A 20,511-nucleotide genomic window follows, 5' to 3' on the forward strand; every position below is an offset into this window, starting at 1 on the left:
CAGTGAATGTGTCTCAGTGATTGTAGTTAAAAGACACCTGTGTCTGGAAGGTCCCATCACTGGTCCATCAGTATTCCTGGCTACCATTACACCATGAAGAAAAAAGAACACTCAAAAGAAGGCTGACTGAAAAGTCTAAGTCAGGGGGTGGGGAAGAAAACATTTCCAAGGCTCTGAACTTCCCCCAGAGTTCAGTTAAACCCATCATCAGGAAATGAAATATGGCACGTGTAAATCTGCCTAGATCAGGCTGTCCCACAAACCGAGTGAGCGTGCAAGGAGACTAGTGAGAGAGGCCACCAAGACACCTATGACTGCTCTGAAGGAGTTACAAGCTTCAGCAGCTGACATGGGAGAGACTGCAGACAACAACTGTTGGCCGGGTTCTTCATCAGTCAAAGCTTTATGGGAGAGTGGCAAAGAGAAAGCCACTGTTGAAGAAGAAAACTCAGATTAAATCTGGACTAGAGTTCACTAAAAGGGATGTGGGAGACTCCATGGTCAAGTGGAAGAAAGTTCATTGGCCTGATGAGACCAAAATGGAGCTTTTAGGCTATCAGACAAGGCCCCAAATACTGCACATCACCACAATCACACCATCCCCACTGTGAAGCACGGTGGTGGTAGCATCATGCTGTGGGGATGCTTCTCAGCAGGCTTGTAAAGGTAGAGGTTAAATTGAAGGCAGCGAAATATAGGAAAATCCTGGAGGACAATCTTTTTCAGTCTAACAGAGAAGTATGGCTTGGGAGAAGATTTATTCTCCAGTAAGACAATGAGCTGAAGCATACAGAGAAAGCTACACAGATGGTTTAAAGACAACTAGGGAAATGAACTCTGGGTAATGACTGAAAGAATTAGATCGCGGATACAAGCGGCCAAAATGAGTTTTCTCTGGAGGATGTGTGGGCTCAGCCTTAGAGATAGGGTGAAAAGTTCAGACATCTGGAGGGAACTAGGAGTAGAGCTGCTGCTCCTTCGCATAGGAAGGAGCCAGTTGAGGTGCTTTGGGTGTCTGATCAGGATGCCTCCTGGACGTCTCCCTTTGGGGGGTGTGCTGGAGGGATAATATATCCTGTCTGGTCTGCGAACGCCCCAGGATCCCCCAGGTGGAGTTGGAGAGTGTCACTGGGGAGAAGGATGTCTGGGTTGACTTGCTTAAACTGCTAACACCGCGACCTGGCCTCAGATAAGTGGATGAACATGGACAGAAGGGGAATGTTCTGGAGGGGCTGAGTCAAAGCTCAGACCTCAATCCAATAGTGTTTGTGTCTGGACTTGAAAGGGGATGTTCACACCTGATCCCTGTACAACCTGACAGAGCTTGAGCAATTTTGCAGAGAAGAATGTCCAGATGTTTGAGCCTGACTGAGACCTATCTACACAGACTCAGTACTGTGATTGCAGCCAAAGGTGAATCTACTAAATACTGACTAGAAGATTTTTATTTAATTGATATTACTTTGTAGAAATCGGTTTTCACTTTGACATTAAAGAGTCTTTTTATTTTCATCCAAAGACGCCAAATAATATTGACTATGATTGATTTATAAAACCATTAAAGGGTAAAACATCTACAGGGATCAATACTTTTATAGGAATCGCACTAGTAAGGGAAAACACCTGACAGGAGAATTTATCTACAGAAAACAAACAAACAAACAAACAAAAAAAAACAAAGTAAAAGGAGACTCTGACCTTAAACTGGAATAGAAAACATCTCAGTTCACTGAAAGAAATAAACATGTCGGCTTTTTCTATTCAGGATGTTTCCCCGTCTCTGAATCTAAGTGCCGTAATCCTGACCATAAATCAACCAGACATTTATCATATATTTATCAGATATTTACCCATATATATATCCAGGTTGATTTCAAGTGCTTCCCCTTCTAACTGTCAGAAATGATGTGCAATTCTAACCTGTCTGTATTATTTAAATTCCTTTCATATTCTCTTTTTAAATGTTCTTCCTAGGTTTAACTCTGAGTGTTCAGTAATAAATGTACAGTTATTTTATATAAAATAGTTACTGTAAGTTGCACTTCCCTGCCATGCGAGCATAAATGCCAAATAGGAGGTACTCTACAACCATGATTATCATTTACGCCCTTTTTTTTGCCTCTAACCATAACTGATTAGGTCCAATAATAAAAAGTGTCAGTCTAAAACACAACAGTCATTATGTTCTACAAAAATAGCAACATTCATTTTCCCTCCTCTTTAAAAACTACACACATATATATATATATATATTTATAAAAATATATCACACTAATCCTACCCGAGTGCAAACACTGTCAGAGCTGACAGACTACTGATTGATTGAAAGCTGACATTTCTACCAAACACTTCTCCACAGATGTTGGTGAAACTACGAGCCTCCAGTGTAAATCTCTCCATCAGGACCCTCGGCTGTCTGCTCCTCTGCAGACATGATTTACTCTGAGAAACCTCTTCAATCCCAACTACTGCACGCTCTCCTTAGATTATTATTAATGTCACATCATCGTACTACTAAACATGACACACAGAGTTTGGAGGGCCCGATGCAGTCATCATGGCAGAAGGCTCCGCAGCCTTTACACATGATCATAGCCTTCAGTCGGCAGTAGCATTTAGACTGCATGTCGTCCATGCTGGAGCCCTCCATGAAGGCCTGCTCGGGCGAGGGCTGGCCCTGGTTTCCGTGGTCTAAAGAGTGACCGGCGGGGATGGTGGTGACTGTCACTGAGAAGGACATGATGCTGCTGTCGGCCTCTGTGGAGGCTGTAGAGGAGCCGCTGCCTGCGGTGTTGTGGTTTAAAGAGTGAGGTACAGACATGCTGATAGTGCCGCCGTAGCATGACGCCGATACGGCTTCCTGATTATCGAGCGTTCTCTGGGTTTGAAAGGCAGACGGCCGCTGGTGACTGGGGTCCACTGTGGGAAGATATGGCTCGGAGTTTCCTGGATTACTATTGCAGAAGTCGGCTTGCCTTGGTTGTGGCAGATAATGAGAGCTGGTGTCTTTGGCTGTCCCGCTGGTGCTGTTGTTTTCTGCTGCACTGTCCTCTGATCCAGGCTCAGTCTTTACGTTGGAGCAATGCTGCATACTCGTCGTTTCATCAAAGTTGCTGATTGAAAATCCCTGCTGCTCCGTTTTGACCCCAGAAACAGTAGAGAAAACTTTCCTGGCTGGTTCTTCATCCCTAGCCGCCTCCTCTCCTTCTGTGCCTTCCCTTTTAAAAGCCAACACTGACATGTTTGGGATGGCGGACTGCTGCAGTCTCCTGCTCTCTGGTCCTCGGCCATATGTGGACACGTTGAGCAGGTAGTGTCCTGTCATTGCAGGCCTGGGTATCCTCTTACGGCCGAAGAAGCCTAAGGAAATTCTGGACTGGTCCTGACTCTCATCTGCACACAGCAGCTGATGGGGTTTGTACTGATGCTGCTGAGACCCCAGAGCTCCGTATGCCTGGCTCTGCTGGCCTTTCCTCTGTATCAGAGCCTGCAGGATCTGCTCCTGAGTCTCCTTATCAGGCAGTTCTCTGTGAGGTCTGTATTCAGACAAACCTCCGGCTCGTCCTATTGGATTTATCTGGTAGGACGCTGGCTTTTCAGTCCTATGCTCTGGTTTTACTTTACTGCAGAGGGGTACATTCTTCACTTCCACCTTGGATAGTGGTTTAGGAAGGATCTGCTCCAGTGGAACCTCTTTGCCCTGCAGGAGCTGAGTGACCAGAGGGTTGTTAGCAGGGATACAGGAGCTGCTCCTGGTCAATGGTACAGCAGGTGGTGGGTTTTCCTGCCCCTTCAGAACATGCACAGAGGAAGGGTGGGGTTGTGTTGATGTGTTTGAGCTCTTGTGAAAGCCTGCACTGACAGATCCAGGATGACCACTGTGTTTATCGTCAGACTGAGACTGGTGAGGACTGAGCTGACCTAGAGAGTCTGATAGTCGTGATGGAGGCGGAGTGGTCTGACTGCTGCTGTCAGAGGTTAACAACCTGGTTGGAGTCTGCGGGGATGTTGGGCTAGGGCTGGGCGATGGGTACTCGCTCCGACCACCCCCTGGTCCTGGACCAGGCACCGCTCCCTTCGACGCTACCGCTGCAGCCGCCGCCCTCTGTGCACGAGCCAGCTGGGCTTTGGCTTTAATGTCAGCCAAAGTACGGGCACCTGTACGACCTGGGCTGCTGAGGGGGGTCCTGGGGGAGACTTGGCTGGGTGACACAGGGACAGGGAGTATTCGTGACACCGGGATCTGCAGGGTGGAAAGAACAGAGATATCAGAGATGTCCCTAATCCAGCAGAGCCCAGTGTGAGATGTCTGTAACTTTATCACTCACAGAGCTACAAAACCCTAAATACAGACATTATATGATCTCTAACTGCAGTTTTTCTGTCAAAGAAGTTAAAAAAAAAAAAAAAAAAAAAAAAAGCAGCATAAAGGTGTGATAGAGGAGCTGTATGAGGGTAGATATAGGATTAAGGCTGGGGCTCCTTCCCTCAGACTCAGCCCAGAAAAGTTCAGTTCTAGTAGAGTTTCTGATGCTGAGAGAACAGGATCAGTGGAGCCATCGCTCACCTTGAGAGGAGGAACCCTCTGGTTTGTTGTTGAAGTCGGTGTCGCAGGGCTGGATATGGATGAGGCCGGAGGTGAAACAGAAGACACCGAGGACATGGAGGAAACTGAGGACAGTCTGGGCCTTTTCTCTGGAGTCACTTCACCTCCAACCTCACTCAGAGATTTCCTTTTCTGTGGCTCTGAGGGCCCGCTGGACTCTGAGGGCCCACTGGGCTCTGAGGGCCCAATGGGCTCTGAGGGGCCACTGGGCTCTGAAGGGCCACTAGGCTCTGAGGCGCCACTGGGCTCTGAGAGACCACTGAACTCTGAGGGCCTGCTGGGCTCTGAGACCACCTCAGCAGGTTTAACCCCAGACACGGGCTGATCCTCTTTAAAGTCTGGACTAGTCTTTGGTGGACTGCTCTGAATCCCAGGTGACTGTGGGGGTTCTTTTATCTCCTCTATTTCTGTTTTAAGCACCTGTTCAGTTTGAGAGACTACAGCTGGTTCAGTCTGTTTCTCGGTTTCTGGAGTGACCCCTACTGTGGCCCTGGCCCCTACTACGGTGGCCCCGGCCCCTACACCAGGCCCTGGTGGTGCTGCTGTGTTTAACCTGCGCTCCTCAGCCTGGTGTGAGCGCCGTGTCTTCATGGGCTCGGTAGTGGCGACCGGATCTTTCTGGGTCTTCAGAGGCTCCTGAGCTGGTTTCAGGTCTTTCACTGCCGTAACAGAAGCCTCTGTCTGTCTGCTGTCTTTGGGGCCCCTGGAGTCCTCTGGAGCCTGAGCAGCAGTTCTAGTCTGATGGGACCTGGTAGACTCCTGGTTCTGATCAGCCTTAGTCAGCTCTTTGGAATCTTCTAAGCTGAGACCAGAACTATACAGAGAGAGGAGATAAATCAGATAGAGAAGTTTAATAACAATCAGAGCTTTAGAGGGGTCAGTCTGGTCTAAGGTCTACCCCAAACAATCTAGACTATGACTACTCTGTTTCATAGATCAGACTAAAGGAACATCAGTCTAGTTCTCATTTATTTCTGAATGATGGAAGCTTCTCTGATTACTTTTATGGACATGTTGACAGCATTAAAGGAACAGTCTGTAAAACTGGGACTATTAGCAACATCCCACGCAGATTTAGGGGGCAGGACATCTTAAATAGGAGGTGGCAATGCACCTGCAAGGTAAGCATGATGACCTGACGTCATGACGTGTGAGCCCTCAGCTCATTTCCTCATTATTTATCATTTTTGATGAATGGACGATTCCTAAATGATTTAAAATAAATAAATAAATAAATAAACAGGCTGCCTTCAGTAATCAAAGTTCTGCTGGACACGTAATGCCACAATATCATGGAAGATTTAAGCTGAAAAACCTGCAGGTAAAAGGAATTAAACATTCAGCTTTTTAAAGAGGGAACTTTAGACCGCTGCAAATGAACCATGACAGCAAACAGTCTGGTACAGCTAAAAGTATTCAGACTTTCTCTGGATTTAAAAACTGTGAGATATATCTAGGTTGACTCAGAGCTCAGTAGTGGTCATTCTGTCATTTATGTAATATTTCAGTGATAAATTCTTTGTACTGTCCCTTTAAAATCCTCAGGAATAGTCAGACTCCTACAGGTGGCTTTATGATTATAGAGAAACGTTGCTAGTTTCTGAAGAGTTTCATAGCTGCATGAGAATAAAACTGTCCCCCACAGAGAAAGACTTACTTCTCCCCATAGTAGTTCTCAAAGAAGGCCTCCTTCCAAAGCTCCACCTTCTTCTCCTTCTCAATCTCTTGCCGCATGCGTAGCTGCAGCTCAGGAGTAAACTCTCCTGTGAAGGACAACAGTCACACAAGCAGAGAAAAGAGGAGGGTTACGCCAAACTGTTCTCCATGTTCTAACCTTGGAGATAGAATTCAGACTCACTGCTGACTGCAGTTATTATACAGAGAAAACACACTGACCCTCAGCCAGCCTCTCCTTCCAGGACTGAGCCGCTGATGTGAAGAACTCGTTATTTAAGGCAGAACTAGTGACCTTCAGGAGGCCGTCCATGCAGGCCTGGACAGAAAAGTACAAAGTTTCTGATTTACATCACCACTGAAGCATCAGTACATTGATTTAGATGGAAAAAATACAGTCTGAACATGACTTAGATGCAACACACATCTAAATAGGAGGACAAGACATCAGGAGTTAGCTGTGGAACAAGGTTTTTTTCTTCATTCTCTCGTGAAAAAGTGTTTTAATTCATGTTTTAAGACACAATGGTTCTTTAAGAAACATGTTCAGAAACATGCATGATAAAAGCACAGAGCTAGATGATATAGAAATACAGTATTTAAGTCTGCATGATCTTATACACAAATATTAAAGTCTAGATGACCATATATTTAACTATCAAGACTAGCTAATTTCTGAATCACCTGCTGGTCGACCTCAGGCAGCAGTCTGAGCAGCCTCTGCTGGCAGTCGTGGGGAAGGACTGAGAATGTGTGCTTGTTGATGATGGCCCGTAGGTTGGTGTTCACCAAAATGGAGTCTGGTGTTTCCACATCTATTGTACACTTGCTACGTCTCAGCTGGCCTGCAACAGGAAACAGATATGAGGGAGGACAGATCCTGCATAAACACATCCATCCGAGCACTGAGTCTTAAGTCATTCATTCACCTTTATATGTGGTAATAACATTTATATCTGTTCTACTAATGTTTATTTGGCTTATTAGAAATGATTCAGCTCTGTCTAGGCCAACATAAGGTAACACACCAAACTAAGCCTAGACCTTTAAAAACAGAATATTTTCATTTACATCAGTGCAGAAGTTTGGTTTTGGTTCAGACTGTAACCCCATGAAAGAGCAAACATTGAATAAATGTATCAGAAGTTTCCACAGAGGCTGGTTTGTCTGAAGACAAGAAAACATTCTTTATACAGTAGTTTAATTATCCTCAAACAGCTCCTACTGGGACCAGTAAAGAGTAGCTGAGATCCACTTATAATGAAACAAAGGTCATGTAGAGCAGAAGTGGGGTTTATAATAGACAATCATAGGAGCATCTACCACCGTTACTAAGATTATCCAGACAACTTTAACCTCTTTTCAGGACTGGAGAGGGTAATGATGGAGCGTTCTTCCACCACTGAGATAGCAGAGATACAAAACAGCTACAGAGGCGTTTCAGAGGGACAGCATCTCTGCAAACATCCCAGCTCATGACAGGACTGACTGTGTATGTGGAGACAGACCTGTCTATTTACATTACCTCCCTCTTATACTCTTCCAGCATGCTTTAACACTGAAATCCTACAGTGTAACAGCAGTATTAGGCCAAAGTTTAAACCCTCCTTCAGTGTAAGGTCCCTCCGTCAGCCTGGTTTATACTTCCATATCGATCAAACACCACAGAGGCCATCACTGCTGAAAGAACATTCTTTGGTGTGATTTCTATGCTTGTTATATCACCAGTTTCTAGTCCTGTCTTATTCTCTGCTTGTCTGTATAAAGGAAACCATGGCAACTGAAACCATCATATTAAACTGGAGCTGACAGATGCTGATCAGAAGAAAAGAGAGGAGCCATCAGAGATTAAATGTATGGAAACTTAATGAGTTAATGCAGAGGGTAGGGAAGTTTAGAGCTTGCTCAGAGACATGGATGAGGAAATATACTCATGATAGTTTTGGATTTCTGCAGTTATAGATCAATTAGTAGCTGTCTGCAGTCATTCATCTCACATTAAACATGCACACCATGCCTGCAGACATGCAGGCTGAAAGACTGGTGGACATCCAGTTTACCCAGTGGACCAGTCACAGAGCTTCAACATCATCCGGACAGAAGTGCTGCAGAAAGCCCACCAGTATCCTCAGAAGGACACTCATCTCTTCTCCTGGTTCAGAAGGACAATACGAGCCATGCTCTCCTACTAAAGCTAAATCTTGACACAATGAGATTTTAACTCGCTGGAACCATGGAAGGAAAAGTAATGGACTGATCTCTGCTCACTTCTGGATATGTCAGACATTAGACACTAATCACACACCATGATCATGAGTAAGAAGCTTTATTTGGGCAGAGCTAGCTGTAGGAAGTGTTTCATGTGCACTCATTGAAAGCTGAATTTCTTGCCCTATTGTCTGATTATGTGTTGTTCATTTGCTTTGCTGTGTACATTTATGTCCAGTAAAGTGCCTTCAACCACACAAACATTAGTGAAACTGCTGTTTAATCATGGTCTGCTCACAGGGTTTCTGTGAAGTCCTCATGCTGAGTTAGTAGACCCCTTAGTCTGAGCTTTTCTCTGTTCATACTCCATCATCTTTAAATCCATGTGTGTGAAACCATGTGACTCAGTCATTTTTAGACCATCAGCCATCTCTGTTTCTTTGACACCTCCAACACACCTTACTTTGGTTTTGTTTGTTGTAGTGTCATATTTATTATGGTTGAATTAAAGGGATATTTCAGGATTTTTGAAGTTGATCCCGAGTTACCTGGCGGTGTAGGTGTGGAAAATGCAAACCCATGCTCTGGATCTCTCCTGCTCAAAACTTTCAAATGAAGTTTCTCTGCTCTTTCTTTCAGCCCAGTGACTCTCCATCTGTATAAGTTCTTCTTCGGTTCATACAAATATCCTCTCGCATCCACAGTGAACAGCACATCATCATCACTCAAGTCGAAATTGCTCATATTATCCTTGATCAGAAGATATAAGTGCATTGTGGAAGGAGACAAAAAGCTGAAAGCTGCATCATAAATTAGTGCCTGACACAGAGCGGGAAGTGAAGTGCTTTGTACGTTTTCGAAAACATAGGTTTTTTTCGAGCCAATATATTTTCTTGGCCCGTTTTTATGTAAAACTCGTTAAACTACGTATATAAAACATTCCCATCTACAGCCATTACGCTGCAGATCCCTCTGAGCTCGTAATAACCACAGGATGAACTTTCACAGAAATCACTGGAGGCTAATGCCACTACTACAGCCAAGGACCTCATACCACCCAACTTCAAAAATTCCAAAACATCCCTTTAAGTGTCATTGATAACCATTGGTCCTGCTTTTTAATAAATTCTGGTATAGATTTAAAGATAAGTTATCTGAGATTATTGTACATGTACACTGTAATGATCTGTTGGTTTAGAGCTCATCCTACCACCTTCAATTCTTTAAATCCCAATTTTTACTGAATTATAATACTAATATTTAAATATCAATTCTGAGACTGATTTTTGCTCCTTTTTGGTGGTTGTTCCCTGTTTTCAGGGTGGTGCCCCGTTACTTATTAATTCTGATTAATAATTTTATTTATACATATTGATGATTATTATTTAGATTCTTAATAACAACTAAAATCTAGCACTCAAACCCCAACACATAGGTATTTGTTAAATGTTGGATAAATATAGAAGTTCATCCAAAACGTCTGCTTAGATTTCTTCTTTAAATTCAAAAAGAACTGTGACTTACCTGCACTGAGGCGGCTTGACCTCTGAGAAACCTTCCTCTGGACCACGGGATGACATAAGTCTGTGGAGAGTGAAAAGGGAAGAAAAGACCTTTAGAGCAGGGGTTTCCAAACTATTCAGCCTTGCGACACCACAAAAAAAAGCATCAGTAATCGGGGATCCCATCTTTCCTTGAGAGGGATGAAGCACACAATATCACGTCATGTGCAACCCTTGCACACACGCATTTTAGGTCGTGGTTTTTAAGTTGTACTTGGATTTAATCACAAATATCACTTAAAAACTACATTTTAAGTTTAATTTAAACTCATTTTAACAGTTTTTTTTTAAAATAATAGATAAAATGTATGATTTTAAATCATATGAAATATCTCTGTTTTATGGAAAGCTTCTATGACCCCCCCTTCACTGTCTCGCGACCCCCCTGGGGGTCCCAACCCCCACTTTAGGAACCACTGCTTTAGGTAGTGGAAAAAATAGCTTACTGATGCTAATAATTATATGGATAACACAAACCTTTCATGACTATTTAACATATTACAACTTCAAGTCAGTTTCCTGTCAGTCATATCTGATGGTTTAGGAGCAGACCTCTACCTGTCTTTGTAGTAATGTTGTCAGTCATATCTGATGGTTTAGGAGCTGATCTCTACCTGTCTTTGTAGTAATGTTGTCAGTCATATCTGATGGTTTAGGAGCAGACCTCTACCTGTACTTGTAGTAATGTTGTCGGTCATATCTTTGATGGTTTTCAGGAGCAGTCTGGGATTGGAGCTCGTTGGCATTCCTCCCTGTCTCCGCTGGTTCCTCTTTTGTTGCTGCTTCAAAGCCTGAAAATGAACAAAAATACAGGACTAGGAACAAATAGCCAGCAGCATGAGAATAAAAAGAGTGTTAATGTGTGTTTCACTGCAAATACTCCCCCAGGGCTACTTGGCTGGTTAAATAACAGCTACAACAACAGAGCAGCTATGAAGCCCAGGTTATATAACACCAACAGTATCAGAATAGGGAGTAGTAAATCTGTCAAATATCTGATCACCTGATGACAGAGACCACAGGTAGATGAAGAGTCAAATGAGCCTGCTGTGCTCTGTTCTTTAGTTTAAACTGATTCTAATGTGATGTAACAGACCAAACAAAAACAATCGATGTCTCTTAAGGGCCAATATTTCAGCCAAACAGCCATCATATAGTGTTTCCTAAAACCAATAAAAGAATAAAAATGGTTCTTCAGGAGCTGACAAGTCCTCTGCAGCTCAGATGGAGTGAGTTACAATCAAATGAAGGCTAATTAAATAGAACACAAAAGGAAGAAAGCAGCCAATATGAGAAACATTAATACTGTAGAGCCAGCTATAGACATTTTTCCTTGACGCCTCATTGTTTTAAAATAATCAGCACAGGCTGTTAAACAGTCCAAGAAAAGAGGGATGACTGGAGCACCAGCGTGTGTTATTTTTATGCTTACAGCTAAAAGGAGCCATAAATGAAGATGGGAAAGTCAGGATTCAGAGACCTGTACAGGTCTAAATACTACAAAGACGGCATTATTTTAGAGGGAAAAGACTGAGATCACTGTTGGATTTTCTATCTAAGAGGGAGGGTTTTGACACTTGAAACATTTAAGGGAGAAAATGACTTAAAACCCGATCTTAGCCTTAGCCAGTGTGTTAGTGTTCTACAGAGATTTCAATAGGTATGAGTGAGTTAGAGGGTGTGGCAGAAACTCACAGTATCTATGACAGTGATTCTCAACTAGTCTAGCCTCAGGACATTGCACATGTAGTAAATAAAAATGTTGCACTTAAGACCTCGGATGGAACAGAATTTATGACAGGAATAAGCAATGGGGCAAAACTGTTATATTTCCTTATGATAACATGTACATTTTAGCCAATTTTCCAGAGATCTTGAGAAATAACTTCATTAACATTGAAAAAATTGCTCTTTTATTGCAAGAAAAGGAGATAAATGATTTGAAATATTGATAAAACATTTAAATTTATGCAATATCAAAATATAACAGAGTAAAATCAATGGTATGGTTGCATGTTCTTCATAGACTTTAGCCACCATTTTTTTCCAGACACACATCCGCAACCTACTTTTGGGTCCCAACCCACCAGTTGAGAACCACTGATCTGAGACCAGTGTGGTTGCACTAACAGCCAAAGCAGTCCTCTAATCAGTGAGTGATATAACCCGCTATAGAGATCAGTACCTGTTTCAGAGCTTTCTTGCTGTGCTTCTGCGAGGGAGAGATGAGTTTGCTGGTGGGGACTGATGGCGACGAGCATCGAGGCTGAGGAGAGGACGGCTGAGACTGCAGCTTGGAGGGAACTATGAAACACAAAAACACCACACAGATGTTAGAAAAGACACTTCCTGAGGGCGGTGGTCTGACTCTTTCACATCACGCTTTTGTTGTGAGGAAACTGAAACCAATACTACAGACAAAGACCTGCAGATTGCATTGCCAACCTAAACTATCATGTCACTAAAACAGGGCTGAACAGCTCATTGTTGAAGATTGTTCACAACCTCTTCTGTTATTTCTGACTAAATATCCTTTCTACAGATTCCTGTCGTATTCATTTGCACTTCAGTGAACTGGCCAGTTAAAAAATGAACAACATACAGTCCTCCTGTCGTGTTAATAACCAGATACGTCGTTTTTAACTCGTGCATAATGAGGAAGTGTTCTCAGGTCATACTGAGAAAAACAGTTTCCTGTTTTAACAGTCTGAAGTGGCACAGAGGATTAACAGTCAGTGAGAGCAAAGCCAGAGGAAAACAGAATAATTGGCACTTGTAAGAAAAGACTATTCTCTGAAGCTGCTCAGTAATCAGGTCCAATCAGAGAGAGTGAGTCACTATAAAGCAAAGATTTCACACAAAGGAGAAAACACAATGACGTAGACTGAGCCTGCAGCTTTTTCTTTAGCAGACATTCAGGTCACAGCGCGTCGATTAAGGATGAAACCCACCTGTAGCTATCATGGTGTTTGTAGCTGGGTCTAATCCAGGAGTTATGTTCTGATGTTTTCATCTAAGTCTCTCTGTTCCTCTGCTGATACTTCAGCTGTTTCCTGTGTTTCAGCAGTGACTTTTAGTGACGGCTGAGAAGGGGCGTTTACTCTCATCGCCATTGTGGAGTTCAGTAAACTACGGTAAATACATGCCGATGAACAGAGCTACATGACATGTCATGACAACTGCACAACACAAAAGCAACTCTGTAAAATGTTAAACTCTACTAACTGTAGTATGTCATTTCTACCATCAGGGATCTCTTGCTCTAAACTGCAACACAAACTTAGACTGAAGGTGTTGTAAACAGTGCAGTTTAGGGAACACTTCATTGTTAAACAAGCAGCACTGCAGATGATGATTCCTGTACAAGACTTAAGCTGAGACTATTATTGCGCAGGACTGGCACTGTGGCTTCACAGTAAACTGAAGGTTCCTGGTTCACATCTGTTTGTTCTCCTGTGCATGCCTCGGTTCTCATTAGGTCATTTGGTAACTCTAGTGATCATCAACTGGCGGCAACATCCAGACCCTGGAACATTATTAAATTCAGAAAATGTGCAGAGGAAAAATATGTTGTGGTATTTTTTTTGTCCCCACAAGTATTAAAACAACTCCATAACCAACTGAGTCTGACTTTATGACTTTATGTTTCATGACTGCAGTTTAAAGACTGATCTCACTGTTGGAGGCTAAAAAAGATTGTAAGATATATATATATATATATACTAGTCTCTTTCAGACTTCAACCCCCCAACAGGCCCAACAAGGACAAACTACAAATGTAGTTGATGACCCCTGCACTAAATTACCCTTAGGTGTGACTGTGAGCATGGCTGCCTATTTGTCTCCTATGTCATCTCTCTGATCAGATCTGGTGACCAGTTGTGGGGGTGGGGGGGTGGGGGGCTGCCTGGGATTGGCAACATCCATGCATGGAAGGATGCATGGATGGATGATAGATGCATGGATGCATGCATGCATAGATGGATGGATGGATGTTGGATGCATGTATGGATGGATGCGGGGATAGATGGATGCATGGATGGTTAGAAGGTTGGATTCATGAAAGGATCAATGTTCTTCGTCTGTACATTATACTGCCAAAAGTATTCGGACACCTGCCTTGACTTGCATATGAACTTAAGTGACATTCCATTCTTAATCCATACGGTTTAATATGACATCGGTCCACCCTTTGCAGCTATAACAGCTTCACCTCTTCTGGGAAGGCTTTCCACAAGGTTTAGGAGTGTGCTTATGGGAATTTTTGACCATTTTTCCAGAAGCGCACAATGATGTTGGACTAGAAGGTCTGGCTCTCGGTCTCTGCTCTAATTCAGCCCAAAGGTGTTCTATTGGGTTCAGGTCAGGACTCTGTGCAGGCCAGTCAAGTTCATCCACACCAAACTCTCTCCTCCATGTCTTTATGGACCGCCAAACCCAGACTGGTCCATCAGATTGCCAGATGGAGAAGCGCGATTCGTCACTCCAGAGAACGCATCTCCACTGCTCTAGAGTCCAGTGGCGGTGTGCTTTACACCACTGCATCCAACACTCTGCATAGCACTTGGTGATGTATGGCTTGGATGCAGCTACTCTGCCATGGAAACCGATTCCATAAAGCTCTCTATGCACTGTTCTTGAGACAATCTGAAGGCCACATGAAGTCTGGAGGTCTGTAGTGATTAACTCTGCAGAAAGTTGGCAACCTCTGCGCACTATGCGCCTCAGCATCTGCTGACCCCGCTCCGTCATTTTACATGGCCTACCACTTCGTGGCTGAGTTGCTGTTGTTCCCAATTGCTTCCACTTTGTTATAATACCACTGACAGCTGACTATGGAATATTTAGGAGTGAGGAAATTTCACAACTGGAATTTTTTGCACAGGTGGCATCCTATCACAGTACCACGCTGGAATTCACTGAGCTCCTGAGAGCGACCCATTCTTTCACAAATGTTTGTAGAAACAGTCTGCATGCCCAGGTACTTGAATTATACACCTGTGGCCATGGAAGTGATTGGAACACCCAATTTCAATTATTTGGATGGATGAGTAAATACTTTTGGCAATGTAGAGTATGTATGTATGTATGGATGGATGGTAATCAAGTTTATGGAAAAGCTGGTGTATTAGCATTTTTCCACTATATGCTTAGATGCTGGGGTTTTTATTTCATGAAACTGACCAAACTAAGATTTCCCAACACCAACAGTTGCTGACTTCCTTCCTCACTCTCAAGTGTATGATCTGGTGTGTCCCCAGAAGAAGTGTCCATATGAAACACTGTTATTTTGAATAACTGAGAGGATCTGACTTGGTTTGCACATGTATGTTGAATATGTACAGTGCTTAACAAATTTATTAGACCACCACCCAAAGTAAGATTTATGCCACAGCTGCCCTAAATTAACAGCATTGGTAATTACCAAAATCATTTTTTATGTTCTGCAATGGTTAAAACAGCAATATGTAGAAGCTCTTTAACCAAATTGATATTTTAATGTTAAAATGTAATCATTATTGTTATCCATGAATGTTCAAATTTACTGATTTACAAAAAAACTGAAAAAATAGTAAAGCACATTATTATTTCTTGATTAATATGTCAAAATATAGTTATTTACTTGCATTCCTGAACTGAAAAATGACTTTTAGTGGTTGAATGTTATGCTTTATTAATTTCTGACTTCTCAGAGAAGTGAGCCGGCTCAAATTTGGGTATAAAAAGGTGAATTCGCATTAAAGCACTTCATGATACTGGATGGTCTCTGAGACAAATATGACAGGTGGTCTAATAAATTTGTTCAGCACTGTAAGTATTCAACAACAACAGAGGTCTAGTCCTTGCAGCATGTTAATGTTGCTATGCTTCATCATATGATTACAGAAGTGACTTGAGGGATGCACTCATTTACAAACTGTCAGTTATCATCCTTTATACTGTTCACATTACCTCTTCTCATCCACCTCCCTCTCCTGCCTTCCTGTGTGATGGCACTGCTGCTGTTCTCTGTGCTGTGGGAGTCGGACAGATTGTCGCTGCTCTCTTCGGAGCCATCCTCTGAGAGCTCCTTCACTTCTGAGATGTCCTTCTACAAGAGGAAATGGAGCACAATACACTTCTGTTATAGATAACAACTAAATAAGAGCCTAGAAGAGTCACAACACAGTCACATTAGACCAGAGCATCCATCATAACTAACCTTTAATGTATAGACCCCCATCCTGCCAGGAACTTTGTAGAAGATCCCTTCCTCCCCACGAGAGTTTGTGTGCAGCATTGCATTCAGACATGCCAGCGGGGAGGTTCCACTGCATCATGAGGAGAAAAAGCACATTACACATCTGTTCCTGATAAATAATACAGCAGGGAGAGAGACACAGGGAGGGTTAAAGGTGGTCTGAGATCTGGGAGGAAGTGGCTCTCATGCATCACAGGGGAGGAGGGTGAGTTCAGCTCTGATTCACAACAGTGTAAAATTTATCACAATTAATGTATTTATTGAAATCAAAAAGGTTAATTAATTAGGTCAAATTAATTTTTGGAAAGAATCAGTAGGATAAAGCTGGTTTAACACTGTGATCTAGAACGATTAAATGGTTCTGATATCAATACATCTGTTGCAAAACCAGTTAGGTCAAAATAACGCCTCAGCAGTCATGCCAGAGAGCTAACACAGAGAATGATACTGACAGTAAGACTGGGGAAAATATAAGATTATATTCATTAAACAATTTAAAACAACTAGAACAAGGAAACACTAATACTAATATCCTTACAGGCTCACAAAATTCTTCAAATATATTAGGTAGCTGAACGTGTGTGAAGCTATGTCTTCAGTGTCTATGCTTCTGTGGAAAAGAGGGCTTTTGTTTTATTAGTAAAGAAAGTTCTGTTTTTAGGCCACAGGTGGCTTTAAGAAGTCTTCATACATCCTGACAGAGAAAATGTCATTGTTTAGGACATGTTAATGTTAATAACATGCAAAGGTTAAATCCAAACAGAGGGGCATTGCAGTGAGACGGTTAAGATTCAAGGTTAAAGGTTTTGGGTCTAGCTTTTTTCTTACCTTCTGGATGAGAACAGTGACAATGAAACAAAAAGAAATGAAATAATCATTAATCCAGTAAATTAACAGTTACTATGAGAACAAGAAAATCAAAAAATATATGATGTGAGTAATCAATAACATGGGGGAAAAGCTGTGGCTCTCTCTTTCATGAAAATGTCTCCTCGTGAGTTCTGCTGATGCACAGGTAGAATAGTTAGTTACCTGATTTCCTTAAGCCTCTCTCTTTGGATCACCTGGAGGATCTCTTTATGGCTCATAGGTGTGTTGGGGTATTTCTCCAGAACCTACAACAACAAATCATCATTATTATGACTATGAAACATGATATTATCTCAAGCCTACAGCCTGGGATTTCACAAACTGAAGCTTCATGGAAAAACCTCCACAAAGACTCAGATCCCTGGACTATGTCAGAGCTCAGCATGGTTCTCAGAATAATCAAGACCACAAACCTTTAACAAGCACTGAGGCTTCTTTAGCAGATAATCTTCTGTTATTATGATGGTCTACTCTAAACTACAGGTACATCTGCAGTTATGCTGATGATCAATAACAGGGGTTAACTAAAGAATCTCACACAGTGCTGCTTTAGGTCAGTAAGAATGCAGCTGGGATAAAATAATAATAATACAACTCAACCAACATTTTACAGTGCAGTCACCTCATCAACACTTTCTATCTTTTACTATTAAAATGTCATCTATTTTATTCATAACTTCTATAATGTAGTGACAAAATCATCTATCCATGCGTCTGTCAGTGTTCACTGACATGGACTTCAACAGGAGGTTGAGGGTCATCAGGACCAAAACCTCCCACCATAAGAACAGTTTCTTCCCTCTGCTGTCAGCCTCATCAACAGTACTCCAGCCCTCTCCAACAGTCTTTCACTGAAGCCCAGATCCAGCGGACAGAGTAATGCATGTTTAGATTAAATGTCACACCCATCTTTATCTCCTCTGTTTAAAACCAAACACTATGTGTGTTATACTCCTTAAGAAAAAGTGTACTAAAACCTTTTTACTTTTTATATACCTGCACATCTGTACAGTCTCCCCTTTTGCACCTTTTTACATGACGTGATGTTTATTGTATTTTAGATTTTTAAGTTGTTACTATATTTTTCTATAATTATATATTTAATTGTCTAGCCTCTAAATGTTTATTCTTCCTTGATTTTATTTGCTTAGCACCAAACAAGTCAAAATACTTGTATGTGAAAATGTACTTGGCAAAAACACTCAATTCTGATTCTATTGTAGTTAAATTGGATTTTACAAATATTTTCTATAACAGTATATTAACTGGCTGTAGCTCATTTATGAAGTCAAACTAGCCACTGTTATCAACTCAGAGGGCTTAATGCCTCACTGTAGATATTATTGTGTATTAATGTTCTGTAATGTCTGTATTATATTGTTTTTGTAATGTTCTGTAATGTCTGTATTATAATGTTCCTATTAATGTTCTGTTATGTCTATATAATAATGTGTTTACTGTCTGTTATGTCCGTATGGTTATGTTCTGTGTTATAATATCTGTATGGTTCTGGCTATGTTGTAATGTCCCTGTCCTGTCAGTACCTCTGTTTTGAACCCTTTAAAACCAGATGATTCATCTCAAAGTGTTATCCTTTATTTAAATACATTTCAAAAATAGGATGTGTTATTTTAAATCTGGGTTAGCCGTTGCTGTGTTGTTAGTTTGTAGTGCTATCATGCTGCGCTTTAGGGAGTAACCAGGCTAATAACATCCATTATTTAACTCTGTTCTCTCGTATAAAAAATGTAATTCTATGGGTTGATGTGTGGACCCCTACTTAGTTAAGACATATTTCTGTAATACTGTTCATATCTAAAGTTCATATTTCCCTCCGGTTGTCCACCAGCTGGTCTCAGACAAACTTGTTTACGAACTTAGCCGTATTAGCTACAGTTAGCATGCTAACGTGGCTAACGCTGCTCTGCCATGGTTCATCTTTTTTAAACTCCAACTCTGCATTGACATGTCAGCTTTACTATCAGACATGGAATAACAGGCTAGGTTAGATTAGATGTAAGGGAGCTCACAGTTGACTTTAATGTCTCTGTCGTTGACAGTGAAGCTAAACCAAGCTAAGCTAATGACAGCAGGCCTCAGCAGGTCATGAACTCAGAGTTTAAAGTAGAAAAATCAGAGAAAAATAACCTCAGACAGACGGATAAACAAAGGAGAGTACCGTTTTAGCGGCCTCCGCCCACGTCCTCCCCTTCTTTTTCCTCTGTCTCTCCCTCATGGTTCAGTCCAAGACTCAGATCTGATCTATAGTTACCGCCGAACAGACTCTCCGTCTGCCATGTTGGATTTACTGTAAACGGTCACGTGACTCTGATGGGGCCGTCATCTACTGTAAAGGGCTGTCAGGGTTTAAGCAAAAGATTACTAAAGGTATAATACACCTGTCTGCTGTTCAGACACAGATTAGAACAGAACCTGCAGCATGTACGTTTATTTTAATGGTAGTTTCCTACAGCCAGTGGTGAAACAAGTACACGACTATTATAAAATTATAATTCTCTGATAAGTATTTATATATCTACTTTAAAAAGTATTTAATTCAGTTCACTTAATAAGACATGATATAGCCTACTAATAAAGCAGCATAGCTGTATATACATGCAGTGATTTTTTTTGCCTTACTGTGTCCGAGAGTGGAGCAGAGCCTCTTTGATTATGATTAAGCCTGTAACATCTTTAAATTACCAAGCATTACAAATAATGGATAAGAACCCAGAAGGTGGAACCACTGTCACATATTGAACATTTTATCAAAAGTGTTAAAGGTTGGCTAAAACAAAATCAGAGATGGGAGCATTTTAAGTACTCCGTGTTTGCTGTAATTTTATGTAACCATAGAGTAAATTTTATCCTACAGTCTAAACTGCATAAATGAAAAAATAAAGATCTGATCTTTCCTTATTGGCAAGAACAACAAGAGAACAGATCGCCAACCAGGTTGTTGAGGTCAAGTCACACCTCTATAATGAAGTCAAATACACAGAAAAACTGACAATGGGAATTAAACTCATACAGACTTAATTTAACACTTTAAAAGTGTCTGTATCGATCCACACTACAAAAGTTAAACTAGTTAAATATTATAATAATATTAATAATAATTAAAAAAAAATATTATTATTATTATTATTAAAATTAATAATAATACTAGTTAAATATTTGACAGTCTGAAAGAGCTGCAGGAACTCTAGAACATCTGTGCTAAGGTGGGCCTCTGGAAGAACAAAGAGAGTCATCCTCAGAGGAAGAAAATGATACTAATGAAGAATATGGACTATGAGTCCATTAGGAACACCTAAACTCACAGACAGAAACTTTAAAGGTCACATATT

At 41.6% G+C, this 20,511-nt stretch overlaps 1 protein-coding gene across 3 annotated transcripts; it reads right to left on the reverse strand.

Moving 5' to 3' along the window:
- Nucleotides 1-1,477: 1,477 nt before the first annotated feature.
- Nucleotides 1,478-19,471, reverse strand: asxl2 (ASXL transcriptional regulator 2). 3 transcript variants are annotated; one of them, XM_041812003.1, is made up of 13 exons: nucleotides 19,341-19,471; nucleotides 17,324-17,406; nucleotides 17,120-17,122; nucleotides 16,253-16,361; nucleotides 16,003-16,141; nucleotides 12,236-12,354; nucleotides 10,721-10,841; nucleotides 10,013-10,072; nucleotides 6,965-7,125; nucleotides 6,503-6,599; nucleotides 6,264-6,369; nucleotides 4,568-5,420; nucleotides 1,478-4,243 (listed from the first exon to the last, which is right to left on the reverse strand). In XM_041812003.1, the coding sequence occupies exons 1-13, from the start codon at nucleotides 19,395-19,397 to the stop codon at nucleotides 2,504-2,506; spliced, it is 3,648 nt and encodes a 1,215-aa protein (XP_041667937.1). In that variant the 5' UTR covers nucleotides 19,398-19,471; the 3' UTR covers nucleotides 1,478-2,503. The 3 variants fall into 3 exon arrangements, with proteins under 3 accessions (XP_041667937.1, XP_041667938.1, XP_041667939.1); XM_041812004.1 differs by lacking the exon at nucleotides 17,120-17,122; XM_041812005.1 differs by lacking the exons at nucleotides 16,003-16,141; nucleotides 16,253-16,361; nucleotides 17,120-17,122; nucleotides 17,324-17,406; nucleotides 19,341-19,471 and adding an exon at nucleotides 13,002-13,114.
- Between the last annotated feature and the right edge of the window lie 1,040 nt (nucleotides 19,472-20,511).

Source organism: Cheilinus undulatus, linkage group 18 (genome assembly GCF_018320785.1).
Source record: "Cheilinus undulatus linkage group 18, ASM1832078v1, whole genome shotgun sequence".
Classification (NCBI taxonomy): domain Eukaryota; kingdom Metazoa; phylum Chordata; class Actinopteri; order Labriformes; family Labridae; genus Cheilinus; species Cheilinus undulatus.

What these genes read in the sequence shown, in the direction of transcription:
- asxl2 (XM_041812003.1), bottom strand. Translation starts at nt 19,397, where the DNA reads ATGAGGGAGAGACAGAGGAAAAAGAAGGGGAGGACGTGGGCGGAGGCC. An exon ending in GTCAAGCCGCCTCAGTGCAG is followed by an intron (nt 7,126 to 10,012) that starts GTAAGTCACAGT and finishes TTCCTGTTGCAG; the next exon opens with GCCAGCTGAGACGTAGCAAG. An exon ending in GAGAACTACTATGGGGAGAA is followed by an intron (nt 5,421 to 6,263) that starts GTAAGTCTTTCT and finishes CTCTCTGTATAG; the next exon opens with TTCTGGTCTCAGCTTAGAAG.